This window comes from Sphaeramia orbicularis, chromosome 12 (genome assembly GCF_902148855.1).
Source record: "Sphaeramia orbicularis chromosome 12, fSphaOr1.1, whole genome shotgun sequence".
In the NCBI taxonomy this organism is placed as follows: domain Eukaryota; kingdom Metazoa; phylum Chordata; class Actinopteri; order Kurtiformes; family Apogonidae; genus Sphaeramia; species Sphaeramia orbicularis.
In genome coordinates, this window is record NC_043968.1 from 41390686 (window position 1) to 41408595 (window position 17910).

At 39.8% G+C, this 17910-nt stretch overlaps 1 protein-coding gene across 1 annotated transcript; it reads right to left on the reverse strand.

The window, feature by feature from the left end:
- Positions 1-3139: 3139 nt before the first annotated feature.
- LOC115430850 (uncharacterized) lies at positions 3140-17082 on the reverse strand. Its single transcript, XM_030151109.1, has 10 exons — positions 16812-17082; positions 14090-14285; positions 8753-8936; positions 7885-8376; positions 7426-7623; positions 6603-6719; positions 6217-6375; positions 5926-6128; positions 5177-5272; positions 3140-4024 (listed from the first exon to the last, which is right to left on the reverse strand). The coding sequence occupies exons 2-10, from the start codon at positions 14276-14278 to the stop codon at positions 3854-3856; spliced, it is 1809 nt and encodes a 602-aa protein (XP_030006969.1). The 5' UTR covers positions 14279-14285; positions 16812-17082; the 3' UTR covers positions 3140-3853.
- Positions 17083-17910: the final 828 nt, after the last annotated feature.

Sequence of the window (17910 nt, forward strand, 5' to 3'; positions counted from 1 at the left end):
TTACATATTGTTAATTTTGAGAATATTATTGAGGATTTTGTTTATTTTGTAATAACTGTGCTTTGTTTACTTTATTAATCCATTCATTCTGCTGAATTTCTTTTTATTTTTAATTATGTTGGTCACTTTTTATATTTTGTGAGGTGTGATATTTCAGTTTTTCCTCTGGATAAATTTGCAAAAAATTCTAAAATTCTATTTTCACTTTTCACTGTCATCATTGGGCACTGAGTGTAGACTAATGTGGAAAAAAAGAACTTAAATGACTGTAGCATCAGGCTGCAGCCATCAGTGGCTGGTGAAATTCTTTTTTGGTCAGTCAGTTTTTGGATGCACGATACCCACATATCACCACTAGAATATGCTAAAGTACATGCATCACTATTTAAAAATACTAATTAAGAAAAAAACAAAAAAAACAAAAAACAAAAATAAAACAGAAGTTAGCCTTTGAAGAAAAAAATAGATAGAAAGTTGTTCCTACTCCTGCCAGGATTGGAACCCAAAGATCCCGCATTGAAGAAAGTAGCTTTATCTACTGAGCTATCCAGCTACAGGTATATTTTAAGTTGTAAGATGTATTACTTAGCTATCCACTAGCATAGATCTTAATGTACTAGAGGTACATTGTTTTGTCTTGGTCACTTTAAAAGTAGTTCACAAGCTGAAAAAGTGTGGACACCCCTGGTTTAGATGATGTTGTGACATTGCTTTTCTGAGGAAGGTCTTGACTCTTGTCAGGATGTGACATTTGCCCCTGTGGGTGGTGCTTGGGTGCAAATTTTTGTGCCCCAAGGCTCTCTTATGTCTTGTATTGAAGGGGGGGGGGTCTATTGCACACCTGCCATTTATAACAAGAGTCTATAGGGATTTCTCAATATGCGTTCTTGTCTGTTCTGTTATTCTTGTGAAATTTCAGCAGTTGAGGCCCAAGTCCTGTTCTATTTAAAAGTTTACACAAACCAAGATCCAATAGAATATCCAGATGTTGTTCTCGTCTGATAACTTAAACCAAGGAAGCACTGGTAGGTGACTCGTGGGCTTGGCTGGCAAATATCCCGAGATGCATTTCATGCTACTCTCGAAAGCAATGGCAGCTTCTGTGACAACTTACCTCAGAAATGTTTTATCAAGTTGATGACCATCACAAGATGATGGGATAAAATGTTGTAACACCCGCAAGAGGCAGAATAGCGAGAAAATTTGTCTTTATTATCATGATACAGGATTAAACTAAATTTGTTTTTCCAGTTTTGAAGAATATACATAATGTATAAAAAATATAAATGAGATATAAATAGTACAAATGTATTGAAATCGAATAGTGACATAATTTGGTGGATTGCAGAAAAGGAAGGAAAGTTCACAAGTATGCAACCGTTCCAATAACAGAGACTTACACTCGTAGGCAGTCCATACTCTGGGGCCATTCGTGCTAAGACTGTACTTGGTGAGTTCAGACTTGTGTACTTGGCAAGATTCACTTGATATTGAGAAGTGCTTTATCGTAGTGTTTCTCAACCTTTTTTGAACTAAGGCTCACTAACGGCATCATGAGCCTCCTGACGGGGAGGGGGGTGATGTTTTGGGTACATTATTATTGTAAAATATTGTAAACATATTGTGACAGACCTTTATGCGGAGAATGTCACTTCATCATTACCCACCAGCCGGAGGAGGGGTATGTGCCTTTGTTATACGTCGGAGTTTACACAGGGTCTTTATGCGGGGGGAGGGGATCGAGTGGTGTATTATGTTGTGGTGTACAACAGTAGTCGCTGATGCCCCCCATTTGTGCCTGAACGCCCCAGTCTCAACCTTTCTTGTCCCAAACGTCCCCCAACAATGGCGCTTGCGCCCCCCCAGTGCGAACACCACCGCCTGTTGTAAAGGGACAGGGACAGACCAAAGAGGAAACATGTGACTCGACTGCTACGTTTTTAAACTACACTAGAATGCAGATTACACACAGTACTCAGGGCTGTATCTTGTATACCTCGTTTATTTAAATATAAACATTTTTGTGAAATTACTTTATGTGAGTCCTTTTGTCTTCTTCATGTGAGACAGGTGGGGCAGCGCCCTTATACCCTCTATTGACGAGCTGCTATTGGCTGCAGCATAACTAAAGTTAAAAAACTGAAGGGGGTTCTGAATTCGTTCTGAATGCACTGTATGATGCTATCTGCTTTGGTAGTGGGAGGGCCGGAGACTGAGGTTTTATTGAATGGAGAGGAACATGTGACAGAGGAGGGAAGCCACAAAAAAGATCACATTGTGCAAGAGGTAGAAGATGAGAGGAGCATGATGGACAGAGAAAGGCAGGTTATGGAGAGGGAGAAGAAGGTGATGGAAAGTGAACATCTGGTATTGAAGAGGGAATGAGCCGTGCTGGATGTGGACGTTGCTGCTTTGGATCATGCTTCACTTGAGACTGAAAAGGCAGCAATAAAGAGAGGGTGATGGTGGAGAAGGACAGGGAAGCTGTGAGGAGAGGTTAACAATCACTGGAGCAAGAGAAAGCTAAACTGGGAAAGTTGTCCATATCTGAAGACAGGACTGAAGCAAACATCAGGGTGGAAGACTCAAACAGCATGGACAAGAAGGAGCACTTCCTCTTCTTATTTGAAAAGCTCATTGATCCTTTTTGAGATTCTGTTTGGAACTGCAAATCTCTGAAAACTGTACTGTATTCAGTTTGACAATGTGAAAATACTGACTTCAGTGACCTTTGTTCAATCGTATTTATTTCAGTTTGTACAAATGTCTTTTGAGCAGTTTTAAAATTAGCTGCTTCAACGTATCATCTGTAAGTTGTCAATGAAAACGTTGAGCCACTCCTAGTTCGGAGAGGTCTTCAAAACAACTTTATTCACTTGTGGTTATTCCATACAGAGCACACAATAGCAAGCTGTTAGCATTATTCTTACCCCATCCACAATCAACAGCCCCCCTCCCAAATCAAACAATAGTCTTTAGTTGATAAGACTCCAGACATTCGAGTCTTTGGTATAGGCTATTGTGCACGGTTAAAACATCACTTTTTGAAATGTAATATACCAAATATTGCAGTTCATGTAAAAAATCTCTTTTCAGTATATATATTTTTATATTACAGTACAGACTTTACAACAAATGATTGTGTTTAAATGCGTCTTTTATTGCATTAGATACTCAATTTACCTTTCATTAAGCTCCAGCTTCAATAAGTTTATGCTAGTATACATTTCCAAAAGTGTTAGATTGGTCATTAATATTAATATTATTATTTTTATTTTTACAAAACAAACATATTTAAACAATGTCACTGGGTTTTTTATGCCAGTTTTGAACAGACACTGAACAGAAACATACATGATGTTTTGAGGGTTTCATCAATAAACTCACTTCTCTGAATGTCACCTTTTATGAACTTTTGATCAAGTTGTGGAAAAGTTTTGAGTTTTTGAGAAAGTTCTAGCATGTATGTGTGTATTTGTATGTGTGTGCATGCATTTTGGTCAGTCAGGGAATGAATTATACTGTGAAAGTGTGTATATGTGATGTTTTACAAAGTGTAAAAAACAACAGGAAGAAGGTGCATTAGATCAGTGCTTGATCACCAGAATCTGACTCGTAGTTCTAAGCTTGTGGGTGTTTATGAAATATAAATGTCCACACAGTGTTGCACAGCTCTGTAGTACACATCAGCAGCACGTTTGACACTTTAAAATCTTGCTCTTTTATTAATTTACTGACTGAGGAGTGAATAAATGGTTTGCGTGTCTGTGTGTGTGTGGCATTTTGTGTCAATATGTACAAAGATGTGTGCATGTGGTTGTATTTGTGGGAGTCAGTGTGTGTGTCTGTGTGGTTAAATGAGATCCCCGATGGGTATACGGGGCAGGCAAATGTATGCCTGTGGGGTCCTGCTGAGGTTGATGGGGTTGCCGTCCAGACGGATGTCCTCCAGTGCGTTCCTGATGTAGTTGAAATCTTTCAGGTTGCAGAATGTGTCCTCGTGCATCATTTGAATGTTGTTACGCTGCAAATGCAGACAGAGTACATTATGTAATAAGAAATCATCTACTTGTATATTAACCCTTTCATGCATAAGTCACTCCAGTGGACAGTTATTCTACACCTGTTCTCTTGTATATTAATGGGTTTAGTTGTTTTAGTTCCATATCAGCCAACACAGTGGACACTTACACATCATCTCATATCCTGACATTCATACCATACTATAACTTTGCTGTTCTTGATAAACCTGATCTGCACTAACATGTTTGAGTGTAAATCAATTGTTATTTGTTAGACAAGAAGTTTTTTTTTTTTGCACATTATCTCGATGAAGTGAGGAATTAATAGCATTAGAATATGTTAAAATGTGAGAAGACATCAGATTAGCAGCATTAAACATGTTTTTATTTCATTGTTTTCTGATATTGGGTTTTAAACACATGCTTCTTTACTTCAAAAATTAAATGCATGGATATTTTTGTAACTCCACAGAAAAAAAAAACTTGATTGCATTGTTTTTTTCATGCCGAAGGAGGAATAAAAACACTGAAGAAAAAAATCTTGACTAAGGTTCTCACAATTAATGCATGAAAGGGTTAATTTATCATCATAGAGAGATCAATGAGTAGAGGTCAAATGGTGGCATTCAATAAGATTTGAAGTTATTAAATGCCTTTACTGTTGTAGTAATTTGCTTTGAAGCACCCAACAATTACAAAGACAGAGTTAAGATGGGCACCAAATAACAGATACCTTTTGGATCTGGTTCCAGGTAGGTTAAGCATCTGCTGGGTTCAGTCCAAAACTTAGCTCAGTCCATATAAAAGAGTGTGTTTACCAGTCTAGTTATTAGTTTCATGAGTGAATCTCTGAAGACATTTATACCCGAAAATGTATATACTTGACTAAACACCAGCCTTTGGTGTTGGAATACACCACTTCTCCATAACCTCCACTGGCTCCCCATCACTTCCAGAACTGAGTATAAGATGACTCTCATCACCTACCTATGCATCCATGGAAACATCCCGACCGCCTTAAGGACCTTAAGGACCACCCCTCACACATCCACCCAAAACCTCTGGCCCCCCAGCGCCAACCCCTCCCAGAACCAAGCTTTGGACCATAGTAAATAATACAAAGGCCCCACAAGACATAGAGCCATATCAGGCACCTGTAAGTGTAGAGATCGCAGGCTGTCTGGTAGAGGCACAGGGATGTAATCAAGATTGTTGTCTGTTAGATACAGGTACAGCAGGCTGGTCATGTCCTGGACACAACAAAACATACAGATTATTATTGGCCTTGACACATCATTGATTGTAAGTATATCTTTATCAGGAGAAGATCTTTCAGGAATCCTCTACAAGTCTTAAGGTAAATGCACATGGCTGTAGTTTTACAGAGAATGAACGTCCTCTGTGCTTCAGCTTTAAACTCTCTACTTTCTGGTTCTGAAACCTTGTTTTTTCACCATACGATTAAACCATCCTCCTCAGCTCTCACTCATCTACTCCCAAAAAAGTCTTTAAAGGTTCATTGTGTAAGATTTAGGATTTCTCTGAAATATAATTAATTTTCCTGTTTTCTTTAGAATAAAATCACCTGGTTGTATTTTTGTTACTGTAGCGTTAGGTCTACAAAGGGAACAGGTCAGCCCATGTTGCATTGCCATGTTTACACAGCAGCTCACAATGGAGTCAGGAGGAACAAACTAAAGACTGACTCTAACATGGGCCTTTTGTTTTCACAGTTCTAGCAACCACCATAGAGGAGAGTGAGGGGTGTTCACCCACAGATGCCAATAGAGATTACACAAGGAACCTTAAATTACTTTTTGTTATAGTTATAGATAAATTAATGTTCATTTTTTAACAAGGATGCACAGGGATTATGTGAAGGGTGAAAGATCAGAATACATACTTTGAAGGCCTCTTTGTGAATGCCCTTGGTGCCAATGTTGTTATGGCTGGCATCGATCAGGGCCATTGTCTCTGGGAGGGCAGGCAGCTGTGAGATGTGATTTTCGCGGATCACCAGCTCCTCCAGCTCAGGCAGACCAATGAATGCTTTCTCATCAATGGATGTTATCTCATTTGCAGTCAAGTCGATCCTCTTCAGTTTGTCTGAAAGCAGATGGGTTAACACCAAATGAGATGCATCTTGGGTTTTTGAAATTACACTGATTTATTTTCATTCAAACAGGTAACATACTCATGAAGGCGAAGTCGGACTTGTTGATCTTGGTGATTCTGTTGTAGCGGGCATAGAAGTGAGTGGTCTCTTTGGGAAGTGGAGGTACATGATCCAGCTTCAAGTCATCACAGTAGACCGAGCCACCCAGGCATGTGCACAGCAAGCAAGTGGGCATTCCTAGTGCACATGACAAGGAAGAGGAGAGGAGTAAAATATAAAAACACAAGACTCAGAATAAGAAGGTGGTAGTTCACTGAGTCCCTTCAAACCTCCAAGAGATTTTCACCATCAAGGAAAAGAAAAAGTAAAAGTTAAATCACAATTCTAGATATCTTGACTTGGTAAACTAGATTTTGATCATGCTTCTTTCTCTAAATTTTGTTTCAGCATTTCTCAGTACTGACCTCGCCTGTCAGGTTCTTCAGTCTCATCAGGCTCTGGAAGTCCAGAGCCCACTGACCCTTCTACACCGCCTGTACCCTCCTGAGGAGGCTCTGTTGTAGTCGGAAGCAGCCCCTCCTCTTGTTAGAGACAAGATTAGGTGTTAAAGAAACAGGTTAGATCAGCGAGGAAATAGAACAGCAGGTTTGGCAAGCAGTAGCCCACTGGTTGCCGCAATGATTGATATGAGGTTAAACAGTATATTAGCAGTGTTAAAGCAAATGACATTTAACTGATGATGGAAGTTAAATGAAAGTGGCTTTTGGGTGTTAATGAAATTACATGTGATTAACATGATATTTGTTAAGACAAAAACAACAACAAAAACAATGATAATTTTAGAGGAAGACAATTGAAATTGTTCTGGGCTTCTGAGTTTCAGTTGAACTTTGCCTACTAAGTAACCACAGTGGACTATTCTTGAAACCAAAGTCCTAATCTGTGTAATTTTTCTTTGTGCCTGCAAAAGCTACAGCTGTCACTGTCAAATATTGAAAGTATACTTTAAAGGAAGTGAGACACAGAACATGACCTTCAGATAAATTTTAGAAATCAACAGTATTTGCATTTTTAGAGATCCCAAATTTTTCATAGCCTTTTTCAGGAAATAATTGAACATCAATTTACTTAATTTACACATTTTTAATGAGATTTTTAAACTTTTTTTTATTATGTCTTATAACATTATTGAAATGGGTATTTAATCATTTTGTTCTGCTTTCTGATGTGTGAGGTTTGGACCTTTACTTTGCTGTTAAACTTATCTCATGCCAGTCAGATACTGACCTTTATCAATGTCAGGGACCAGAGTTACCTCAGGAACCTCTACATCTCCAGAGCCAGAGACACCAGAGACTCCAGAGACCCCTAAGTCTCCAGAGACATCCCCTGAAGCCCCAGAGATTCCTGAAGTTCCTGAGAACTCCCCAGAAGCACCCGATGCCTCGTGGGGAATAGTCTCTGTAATGAGAGGCAGCTCCTCCTCTTGTTAGAGCAAAGGGGTAGGGTTAGGAGACAAAAAGTTAGGACAGTGAGGGCTGGGGTGGACAATCAACAAACACACAGTGCTGCAAATAAACACAAAGTGATGATCAACATTTAACTACACTGAAAAAAGAAGCAGTTAAATGGAATAAAGTACAATTTGCCATAAATCACAGTGTAGCAAGCGTTATATATAGACAGATGAAGGAAAGGTTTGTCACAGGCTTCACTAGCCCACACCTGAACTGTAAATGTACTAACCTCCATCTATCAGTGTTATCCCTGAGACACCGGATTCACCAGATTCCCCAGAAAACCCAGAGATTCCAGAGGCCCCAGAGATCAGGAGATCTCCAGAGAACCCAGAACCAGACAGGTCCCCAGACCCTCCAGAGCCCACGGGGAGTTCGATGGCAATTCCAGAACCTCCGGAGACAAAGTCCCCAGAGGCTCCAGAGGTTGCAGATCCCCCAGATAAATCCCCAGATCCCAAGAGATCACCAGAGCCTGAGAGATCCCCAGATATCAAGAGATCCCCGGATACCAAGAACTCCCCGGATCCCCCAGAGCTGATGAGCTCCTCAGAAACTCCAGAGATGAAGACAATGTCACCAGAACCCCCAGAGCCACCAGAGACCCCTGAGGCTCCAGAAGCAGATGCCCCAGAAACTCCTGAGGCCCCAGACCCCACGGAGCCCCCAAAATCCCCGGAGACATGAAGGATGTCAATGGGCGTCAGACGCAGCTCCACCTCTTGTTAGAGACAAGATTAGGTATTAATAAACAGACAGATGAGAGTGAAATGACACATGAATCATGACTGGAAACTGTGAGTTCACAATGATGATTGGGTTAAAGTAAGAAACAAACAATTAAAGAACAGTACACATTTAACCATTTACAGCTAGTTAAATGGAAGAAATGCACAGGAAAGATGGTTTTGAAGACATAGAAGATGAGTGTAGGACCGATTAGCATCACTATCGTTTGAACTTTTTCCCCCTGTGACTGGTTTCACAGTTCTATAGTTCAAGGGATGAGCAAGCTCTTCCCTAAAACTCAAACGTTGGGAAACAATTGTCCATATGCTTATGGGTATGCTGTCTGACTTATATGTTGTTTTTCAGACCTTTCTGTGTATTTGGGCCCATGAGAACTCCAGATCCCCCTGAACCCTGAGGAATGAGCTGGGGTTTTAGGGGCAACTCTTCCTCTTCCTCCTCCTCTTCCTCTTCTTCTTGTTCCTTTTCCTCCAAGGAAGCCTCAGGTACAGGGTAGTTATAGTCCGGTGGAGCCAGTGTTCCAATCTCTATCTGAGGGAAAAACAGCAGCAGTGAGTTAAAAACATATAGATATATCATTAAGATATTCAGGAACAAAATAGAAAATAAAGTTGCTGCACATCAATGTAATGTTTTCTCAGTCTGACAATGTATTAAAATCATTCAGTTGAAACCTAAGCAGTGAGCTCTACATCTGTTCTATGTCTGCTCAAATTGTCTATTGAACACAGTGCCATTAAAATAAGTTTGTCACCCACACATTTCACAGATGCCATTTTAACAGAGACGATGACAAATTGATAGATAACAATAATTCTCAGAAAAATATGAGATCATTATGACAGAATGAAGGTGATGTTTTTCTTATATAAAACCCATGTAACAAACTCTCCAAGGGTAATATTCTGAATCAGACTTGAGTATAGGCATCACACTCATCTGTACAGTATTAAATATATACATTAAATGTACACAGTTTGTGATACATAGATGATAAATATCGCCCCTTGCAACAACAACAACAACACTGTTTGACAATCCAGTAAAATGTTTATAACATCAAAGAATATTGAAAGAGCACCATTGTGTTTTGTGTACTGTATTTATAAAATCAAAAACAAATAAATGACAAGGATAGATAATGTAACTTTAGTAATCAGGGCAGCTTTGAAAATGTTGAGACTTTAACATGAACATTTTGACATATCTTGTAGTACTTTATTTTCTGCTAGTCTCAGAAAACTGTAGCACTCTGTATGAAGCTGTATGAGTAGGAAAAACTGCCTCTTCTGTCAGTACTTTTATCATACAAATGAAATATTTGTTTGAAGCAGTGTCGAATGAGGTTTTCCTGAGACAAAGTGAAGCAAATGCTGAAGAAATCATTTTTAAAATCATTTAAGAACCTGAGATTTTGCCGGAGCAAGAAAAACATTTGCTTATATAGCTAATGACAATGTCTCTTTGTAGACAACAAAGAAACCACACCTGCATTCTAACCACAACAGCAAATATGTTTGACATGTTTTATTTTGGCCAAATCAGTAAATTGCTTGTTAGAACACACACACACAAAAAAAAAAATCTATAATTTTTTTTGCATAATAATGCCTATGTATCTTGTATAATATTTAACTTCTGCCATGTTAACTGTCCTGTAAATGTGTTTGGTAGATACTGGCCTCCAAGGCGTGGAGGGTAGAGATATTCCAGGTCTGACAACTTTATTGTCAGTGTTTTTTTATTTATTTATTCATTCATTTTTTGTTCATGTTTGAGGTTATATGTTAGATATAACATAATATAAAAGCTTATACTTTGGACTATTGTGGTGATCTGTGAAATACAAGTTTCAGATGTGTTCTTAGTGATTATGCCATCTTCCAGTCATTTCTTAATGACTGCTTGAAAAGGCAAGAGGCCAAAGATGAAATCACTGACACAAACAGAAAAAAAATCCAAAACTGCAACTAAAATCTAAGGTGACACAGTTCAACTGAGGCATCAGTGAAATGTCTCTGAGAAGAGCACAACAGGTTCAATCACAAGATGGCAGCAAAGTGCCCAGTCCGCTGCAGAGACAGCATACTGCGGCTTCCAACGGCCAGAGAGGACACAGTACAGTAGATACAGACTTTGAATGCAGCAGTTTACAAGTAATAAACATTTGCACCTGCGTAATGCAAACAGCATATTCTATAATTCAGTGTACTGACCTGTATTTGCTATAAACTAGATTTTCACTGACTGGTGTGTTGCCATCTTCTCTACCACAGGACCAATTAACAACAGCATGAATTTCAAAAGTGTTATTATATATGACACAACTTTTTGTTGATTTAGATAAATTAACCACTCTATATGTTGCCTATTCCTAACCCCCCCCCCGCATTATTACTATTTAACAGCTGTAGGACTGATATTATTGTCTGGTCTTCACAGATATGTTTAGTTTTTTGGTAAATGTAAGCCACCAGAGCTACTGATATTTCCACTGTAGAGCAAGATTTCAACTTCTGTCTGGCTAGAAAAATATGAAATTACTTTATAAACACTGTTTCAGCACCTATTGTTATCAAATAGAATGTTCATTAAATAGTTATGTTGCGAAATGAATGAAGTGACAACTTTGTAAACCAGCAAAGCTTTATGAGCCACTCTGCTTTTGGTTCCTTCATTAAAAGCTTCAGGAATATCCATCTAGGTTTGTACTTGTGTGTATAGCCTTTGCAGCTGCTCTTTGATGATGCTAGTGTTTGTTGAAACCTGCAGTTCAGTCATTCCCCAGATGAGGGCAATGAACCCTCACACACCGCCACAGGTAATACCTGCCACTCTCACACTCAACAAGGCTGACTCAATCCTCCAAAAAAGGAATGGTCCTTGTGGAACCAAGACACACATGGTGACTATAAGAATTTATATTTTAGTGTTTTTAGTTACTTTCATTTTAAGTAAATGTCAATAGGCCAGGAGATACCCAAAATGAATGTATATCAGTACAATCAGTGCTGTTCAACTCAGTAAATCCTTGCGGGTTAAGTTACCAGAAATATAAATGAATGAAAAAAATTCATGCTAAGACACTAAATGCACCAATAAAAAGATATCCAGCACTGAATGTCACATTTTAGAGCTTGGCAGAGATGTAGTTTGGGATACAACAAGGTAGGCCTTTGAAAAGTCTTGCACAGAGTTAGCTTGCTGCAGCTCTCCCCTTCATTTCCCCCTTTTCCCAAAGCAAACATATACACCCGAGGGGAAAGAAGAGGCAAAACGCTGTGCAACCAAAAATATTGAGAAAAAAAAAACTCAGGAAACAGCATGGGAATACAGAATGCACAGGGAGAAACTCCGAATGTTAAGCATCAAGTGAAAGCAAAATGTTATGTTTCTTCAATAGTACATAGAGTAGATGGAACAGCAGATGTAGTCAACAAGGTAAATGGATGATGTTTCAGCTTCATGTAATAAAAGCACTGAAAGGGAAATGTGACTGTCCTCACAACAGTGGCACAAAAGTTCCATTAAATGATCATCAAACTTTGGAATGATCCATCAGTCCACAGGCTGGCAAATCCAAAACTTCAGTCACCTTCTCTCTGCACAGTTGGTGCTCAATACATACATGTGTAGAATAAAAGTACTTCACATAAATCTGAATAAAAGCTATAAAAAAGGAGGAAGCTGGACAGTCAATTCTTGATTTGAAATGGCACAAAAAAGTCTGTATAAGTATTAAGAATGCAGCTGAATATGACACAAGCAATAGATCAAACCCGTGACAGAGTCTCATCACCAAAATGTAATACACAAAGCTCCAACTAAACCAACTGTCTGATATATTTGAACTTGGACAGTTATCAAAAGGCAGTTATCCAGATGTCTGGGACAAATTAAGAAGGTCCCTGAATGAATCTAAAGTTTCTGATTAAAACATCTGCAAAGACTGTTGAGCACAGCAGACTGAAGACAATTTGCTTGGATAACACTGTGGATGAGTCTCTACTCCTTTCACAAGGGACAAGCCCTGAGGAGAAAAAGAGAAAAACCAGAAAAAAGCTGGATGTGAAAAGTAAAGACTCAGCATTCCAGAGGCATGGAGCTCATCACCGCTTCATTTCTCTCTTCATTTGATGTGTATGAGAATAAAATCCATTTAATCTTCACCCTTCTTTTCAACTGACTATCTGTCTGATGCTCTGCCCTCTCACCTTTAATTGTTTTGTCAACAAAACAAAATAACAGATCCGTGCAAGATGCTATTTCTCAACACTGCAATTATTCACTGTAGACAACAGGATGAGAAAGATTTGAGTAACTCTAATTGCACGGTTTCTCTTCTTACTACTCCCACAAGCTCCCACAAAATCTTGCGCAATGTGCTAAGTCACATCCAGGCCTGTCAAACACCGAGACATTATCAAAGCCATTCCTGTCTTACACATTAAAACTATCCCACACTGAGTACTGTCATGTGTAACACTCAGCTGAATATGGCCAAGTTCAGATTAAAGTAAAAGGTTGTACTTGTACTTTGTGCATTCCATGAGTTTCTTCTCATATTTGCACATGGGATAGGACTTAGATAACAGCAGCAGTGTGAGTGCAATCCACATCAGGTTTAACTTATGTTGCTGGCTTAGGGGAAGCCTGTTGAAAATCCTCTGTGGATGACTTGGCTCATGCCATCTTGCCTTGGCCTAATTTCCTTTTTACAAAGAAATATAAATGGGAACATGAAATTTGGCTATGCTTGCCATGCTAGACAGACCATACCAGGCAAGCATATTCAACTGGAGCTGATTTAATGGGCACTTCATTTTTCATATGAGGAACCCTTTTTGGTTCACTTCATCAACATCTATTAAGAAACAGAGAAGAATAAGAAAAGAGCGGCTCCAGCAGACAGAGCAGAACATTGACTCTTGGTAACTTACAAATATAGCCAACAAAGCAGAGTCCACAGCGTCTGTCCTGCAAAACTATCTACTAACGCTTTGTGAAGACTGAAACCAGTGTTATATTCAGAGGGCTGTGAAAGCAAAGACATGCACACAGTAAATACTTTTATGCATTTGCAGCAACACACTGTAGGCAGTTGCTGTTGCCTGAACCTGTAGCGGTAGGATTCAACTTATAAGCAACATAACAACAAGAACAAATGATGAAAAGCATGTGTAAAAAACAACTTTTAACACCTTTAAAAGGCAGTCCTCTAGGTCATAAATATTCCTTCACATCACACCTAAAACTTGGGAAAATACCATTAATGAAGGTGGACCTAGGTAAAAAAAAAAGTGAAATATTTTGGCCACATTAATGCGCTAAGCTGGAAAGCAGTTTGTTCATGTTCCAAATGGCTCCTGTTGATATCAGCAGGATGTCGGTCTGCTTCATGAACCTGGTGACCTCAGTTTAAAACCAGCCAGTACACCAATATTACAGAGCCACAATTGTGATTTGTTGTTTGAGGAAAATAAAGAAAGTTTCTGAAGTTTTTAGTGAGCAACATAAAAGACAACCTGCTGTGAACCATGTCATAAAAAATAACTCTGCAATGAATCACTATCTTCACTGACTGCCAGAGAGTAAAATCATCAATGGTGTTAAAACTGTGTGAAAAGCCAGTATTTTCCAGCACAACATTGAAAAAACATATTCATACTTATTCATTTTCTTACCTGAGGATCATCAATCGTCAGTCCATCTTCATAGTCGTATTCCTGGTTCTCCAAATTTAAATTGTCTAGATCCACATCGTAGTTGGTGCTGTCATATGAGTCTAAGTCCACTTGCCGGGAAAATCTGGGACTGGCCACCACCGTTTTGAGGACGAAGAGTCCTAACACAAGCCGTGCAAGCATCCTCATAGTCCACCTTAACACCAACAGGAAAATTTAAGTTAAAAAGGAGGATTATATATTCAATGTGGAAATACATTTAGTTCCCTCAAAAGTTGAGTTTTCACTTATTCATGGTCATTCACCCCTTTGAAAATGCAAACATTTTGCACAAAACTCTGATACATTAACTTTAAATCAGGACCATAGGGACAAAACTATCTTTGGTTAGAATTGGGGATTCCTCCATGTTGGTACATTTCAGTGGGGCTTGTTTCACAGATAGATTTCAATCACAGTCTTTGAGACATCCACTGACTACAGTAGAGCTGGACTTGTTTGCTCCAGACCAGAGTTTGACATTGTGACATCACTAAGGTCAGTGCATTCATTACCGAGGTGCAGACAGCACAAGGGATTGAAATATGAGGGCCTCCTGCCTCGCTGGAGCCAGAGGCGCAAATCAGCGCTTGACTGTGGTGTGTCAAAGGTCAGAAGTCAGAACTGATCTGATAATGAACCTTGGGAAAATTTTCATTGGTCTGCAAAGATAAACACCTACAACACATGTCAAGGTTTTTAAGGTGTTTAAAGAGCTCACAGTAGCTCCTTTTCCTGTGCACTCAGGTTAAAGTTTATTTTACATTCCTGTGTTTTTGTCCTGAGTTTCTATTATTTTTCCAAATAACCTCCCCCAAAAAACCTCTTTTGGCAGGCATATGAAGCAAAATACTTGGTAAATTTGAAAAATATGGAAAAGAAAAGAGAACCTTCTCTACTTTAATCTACAAAATTATTGTGTCATTTCCAGCGAGTGCAGATCCATGATAAAATGCCCTGACCTACATAGTTGCTATTCATAATCTTCCATTTCCTCAGACGTACTGATCTACTAAGCTTAGCAAGGTTGAATTAGTTCAGAAGTGTGCATCCCCGGTGGAACAGCTAATAAGATTAGCATATGTTAATTAGCTCCTAATTTACTGGCCTCACGAACATTGGACTGAAGAATTAATCATCTGACTGTTGGGAATTTCATAGTGCATTAAGAGTAGGTGTAGCCACAGGTCAGCAGGCCTGAGATAGATCATGTCAAATCCAAGAAATGACAGATGAGTTTAAAAAGAGTCCTCAAGGTTGAGGCAGAGAAACGGAGAGCAAGGGAAGGGCAGAAGAAAAGTCTGAGATAGAGAGAGACGTGGACAAGATGTTGGCCCTCAGGGTTAGATGGAGAGAGTGAGGAAAAGACTGAGTGGGAATGAGCAAGCAAGAGAGAGAGAGAGAGAGAGACAGATTTTGAAGCTAACTCAACCCCTCACCCTTTACAGAGGGCCTTTATGAGGCCTGGTCGCTGCCTGTCTCAGCACTCAAACTCCAAATTCCACCGAGGTTTGTGGACAGGATGGCAGTGAGTTACGGCTGCAAGGAAAAGCTTCATTGAGCAGCAAGGGTCCTCAAACACACATATAGATACACACACACACACACACACACACACACACCTGGAAAGACACATCCTCTCACAGATGCATACTCTGTTTCAACACACCTATCATTCACAGAGAGAAAATTAGAGAAACCTCTGCTGCTATTTTTGGGATGAGGGCAGATATAAAACAAAAAAACACGATTGGCAGGTTATTTTAGTCATGAATCTAATCTTTGTTGATCCATGAGGGTTTGACTTATTATGCAAATTACTTTCTATATTGTCCCATGGAAATGCCTAACATGCACTCAGTGCACCCTTTTCAGACAGGTTGAGGTGACTGGTTAGCATTCCCACTAAAATAGACTTTCTGTCACGAAGCTATGAAATCCAGCATACCTGCACTCAAAGACGGACTATACTAGAGACAGAGGTGCGCTTTTATACAGGCCATCACAGTGTACAGTGTGTGGAAACTGTGTATGTGTGTATGTGTGTAGCCTTCAGACAAGCTCTGTGTTATGCTTGGCTACGCATTGGGCATTCCTGATATCCAGTGATTCTACATTTTTCCCTCAAAAGCCACAAGCAAACTTGATGGACGTGCCTTATTGACTGCAAAGCAAACTACTCCATTTTTATCACCAAAATACTAAAATGAACTCAAGTATCCATCTACAGAAATTAAAAAAGGTCAGACCAAAGAGAATACATAAAATTGCTCTTAATAAGAAACAACCACCTCTTGACCATTTGTGATATGTAAAAGGGGATGTTTTGAGAAAAATAATTTCAATTTCTGCAAAAGTCCTAATTCATCTAGTCAAAAGAAAAACAACAAAATAAGTAATTTTCACCCAGATTGTCCACCTGTTGAAGACTCACATCTACTGAAGCCTCTTAAACCTCCAGCCAACACTTCCCTTTCACTAAGAGCTCCAAAAAACAGCCCAGATGAACAAATCCCTGAGTGAAAATAACGCTCCTGCATCAGCAACCACTTAGCCAAGCTGCTACTATGCAAGCTGTGACTCGCTGCGTTTTTGTAGAGGTCACCTGAGCCACTCTGCCTTCCTAATCCCCTGCACCAAAGAGCCATTGAGCCAGTATGAAGATAGCACCAAGAACGCTTACCTCTGTCTCCTGCTTTCCCGAATGGTCCCTTCAGCCGTGATGGAGATGCTGAGGGCTCCGGGACTTGGCCAATGGTGAGAGGTCGTGCAGGGTACCTTGAAGAGGGAGGGCGTGTGTGTGTGTGTGTGTGTGTTGAAGTGTGTGAATGGTGTGTGTGTGCGTGTGTGACTGTGACAAGTGTGCAGGTGTGTGTGTATGTGGAGGTCTGTGCGCTCTGGCAGACCTGAGTGCCCTGCCTCTTATGTGTGAAGGTAGGCACTGAGACTGACTGGACCAGAGCAGATTGCTTTTGGTCACTGAGAGTGCACCCACCCCACTCTCACAGTACACCTACATGTACAACCCTCTACTACACACATACACATCAGACACAGGAAAAGAGCAAAGGCCCCCCAATGGCAAAATACCTTTTTATCCTTTACAAGAGTAGCCTTTTATTTTTCTAACACTGTGGCTCAATCAGACTAAAATATTTGTCCGCCTTTTCCTGAGGTGAAACTCTGGCATGTGTTACTTTCATGTATGGGGGGGATCCACGGGGCCCTTGTACACAATGGGACCACTGTGAGGAGCCCCTGTTAGCATGGTAGTGAGAGGAAGTCCCAGCTTGGAGGAAGGCCTCTGCTCTCTCTTTTGGTTGAAGTTGCTTTCTCTTTACACCGTCCCTTTGGTAAATGTTCTCCTTCAACTACAGATCTGCATTCAGTTGTAAGACAAAGCAGTCCAACTTGAGGAAAATGAAGAAATCTGAGTTTAGGGCTGCAGAGGATAAAAGCAAACACACTTTCCCTCAAAAACACAGACAAGCAACCTGCTGTACTCTGTTAGTTGTATTTGGCCGCATTTTCGCATCAACCTGCCTCTTTCCTCTCTCATTCCCATAGTAATTCAAGACTTTTTGATGAGTGAAGAGAAAAAGGGCACAGTGGGAGTGCCAGAAATCACTCTGCACCTGCTATAAACTGGGATTTATATTCAGGAAAGGATCTGAATATCTCAACACAATGCCTATAATGTGACACAGAGAACTCAAGAAGTCTGGCAGAGCTGGTTCAGTCAGAAGAATTGATGGTAATCGACAAATAGATGGAAGTTTCAT

Excerpts from the sequence above, each read along its gene's own strand:
- LOC115430850 (XM_030151109.1), bottom strand. The coding sequence starts at position 14,278 with ATGAGGATGCTTGCACGGCTTGTGTTAGGACTCTTCGTCCTCAAAACG. Across the intron at positions 8,377-8,752 it reads GGGCCCAAATACACAGAAAG|AGGTGGAGCTGCGTCTGACG; the intron begins GTCTGAAAAACA and ends GTCTCTAACAAG. Across the intron at positions 7,624-7,884 it reads GATAACACTGATAGATGGAG|AGGAGGAGCTGCCTCTCATT; the intron begins GTTAGTACATTT and ends TGCTCTAACAAG.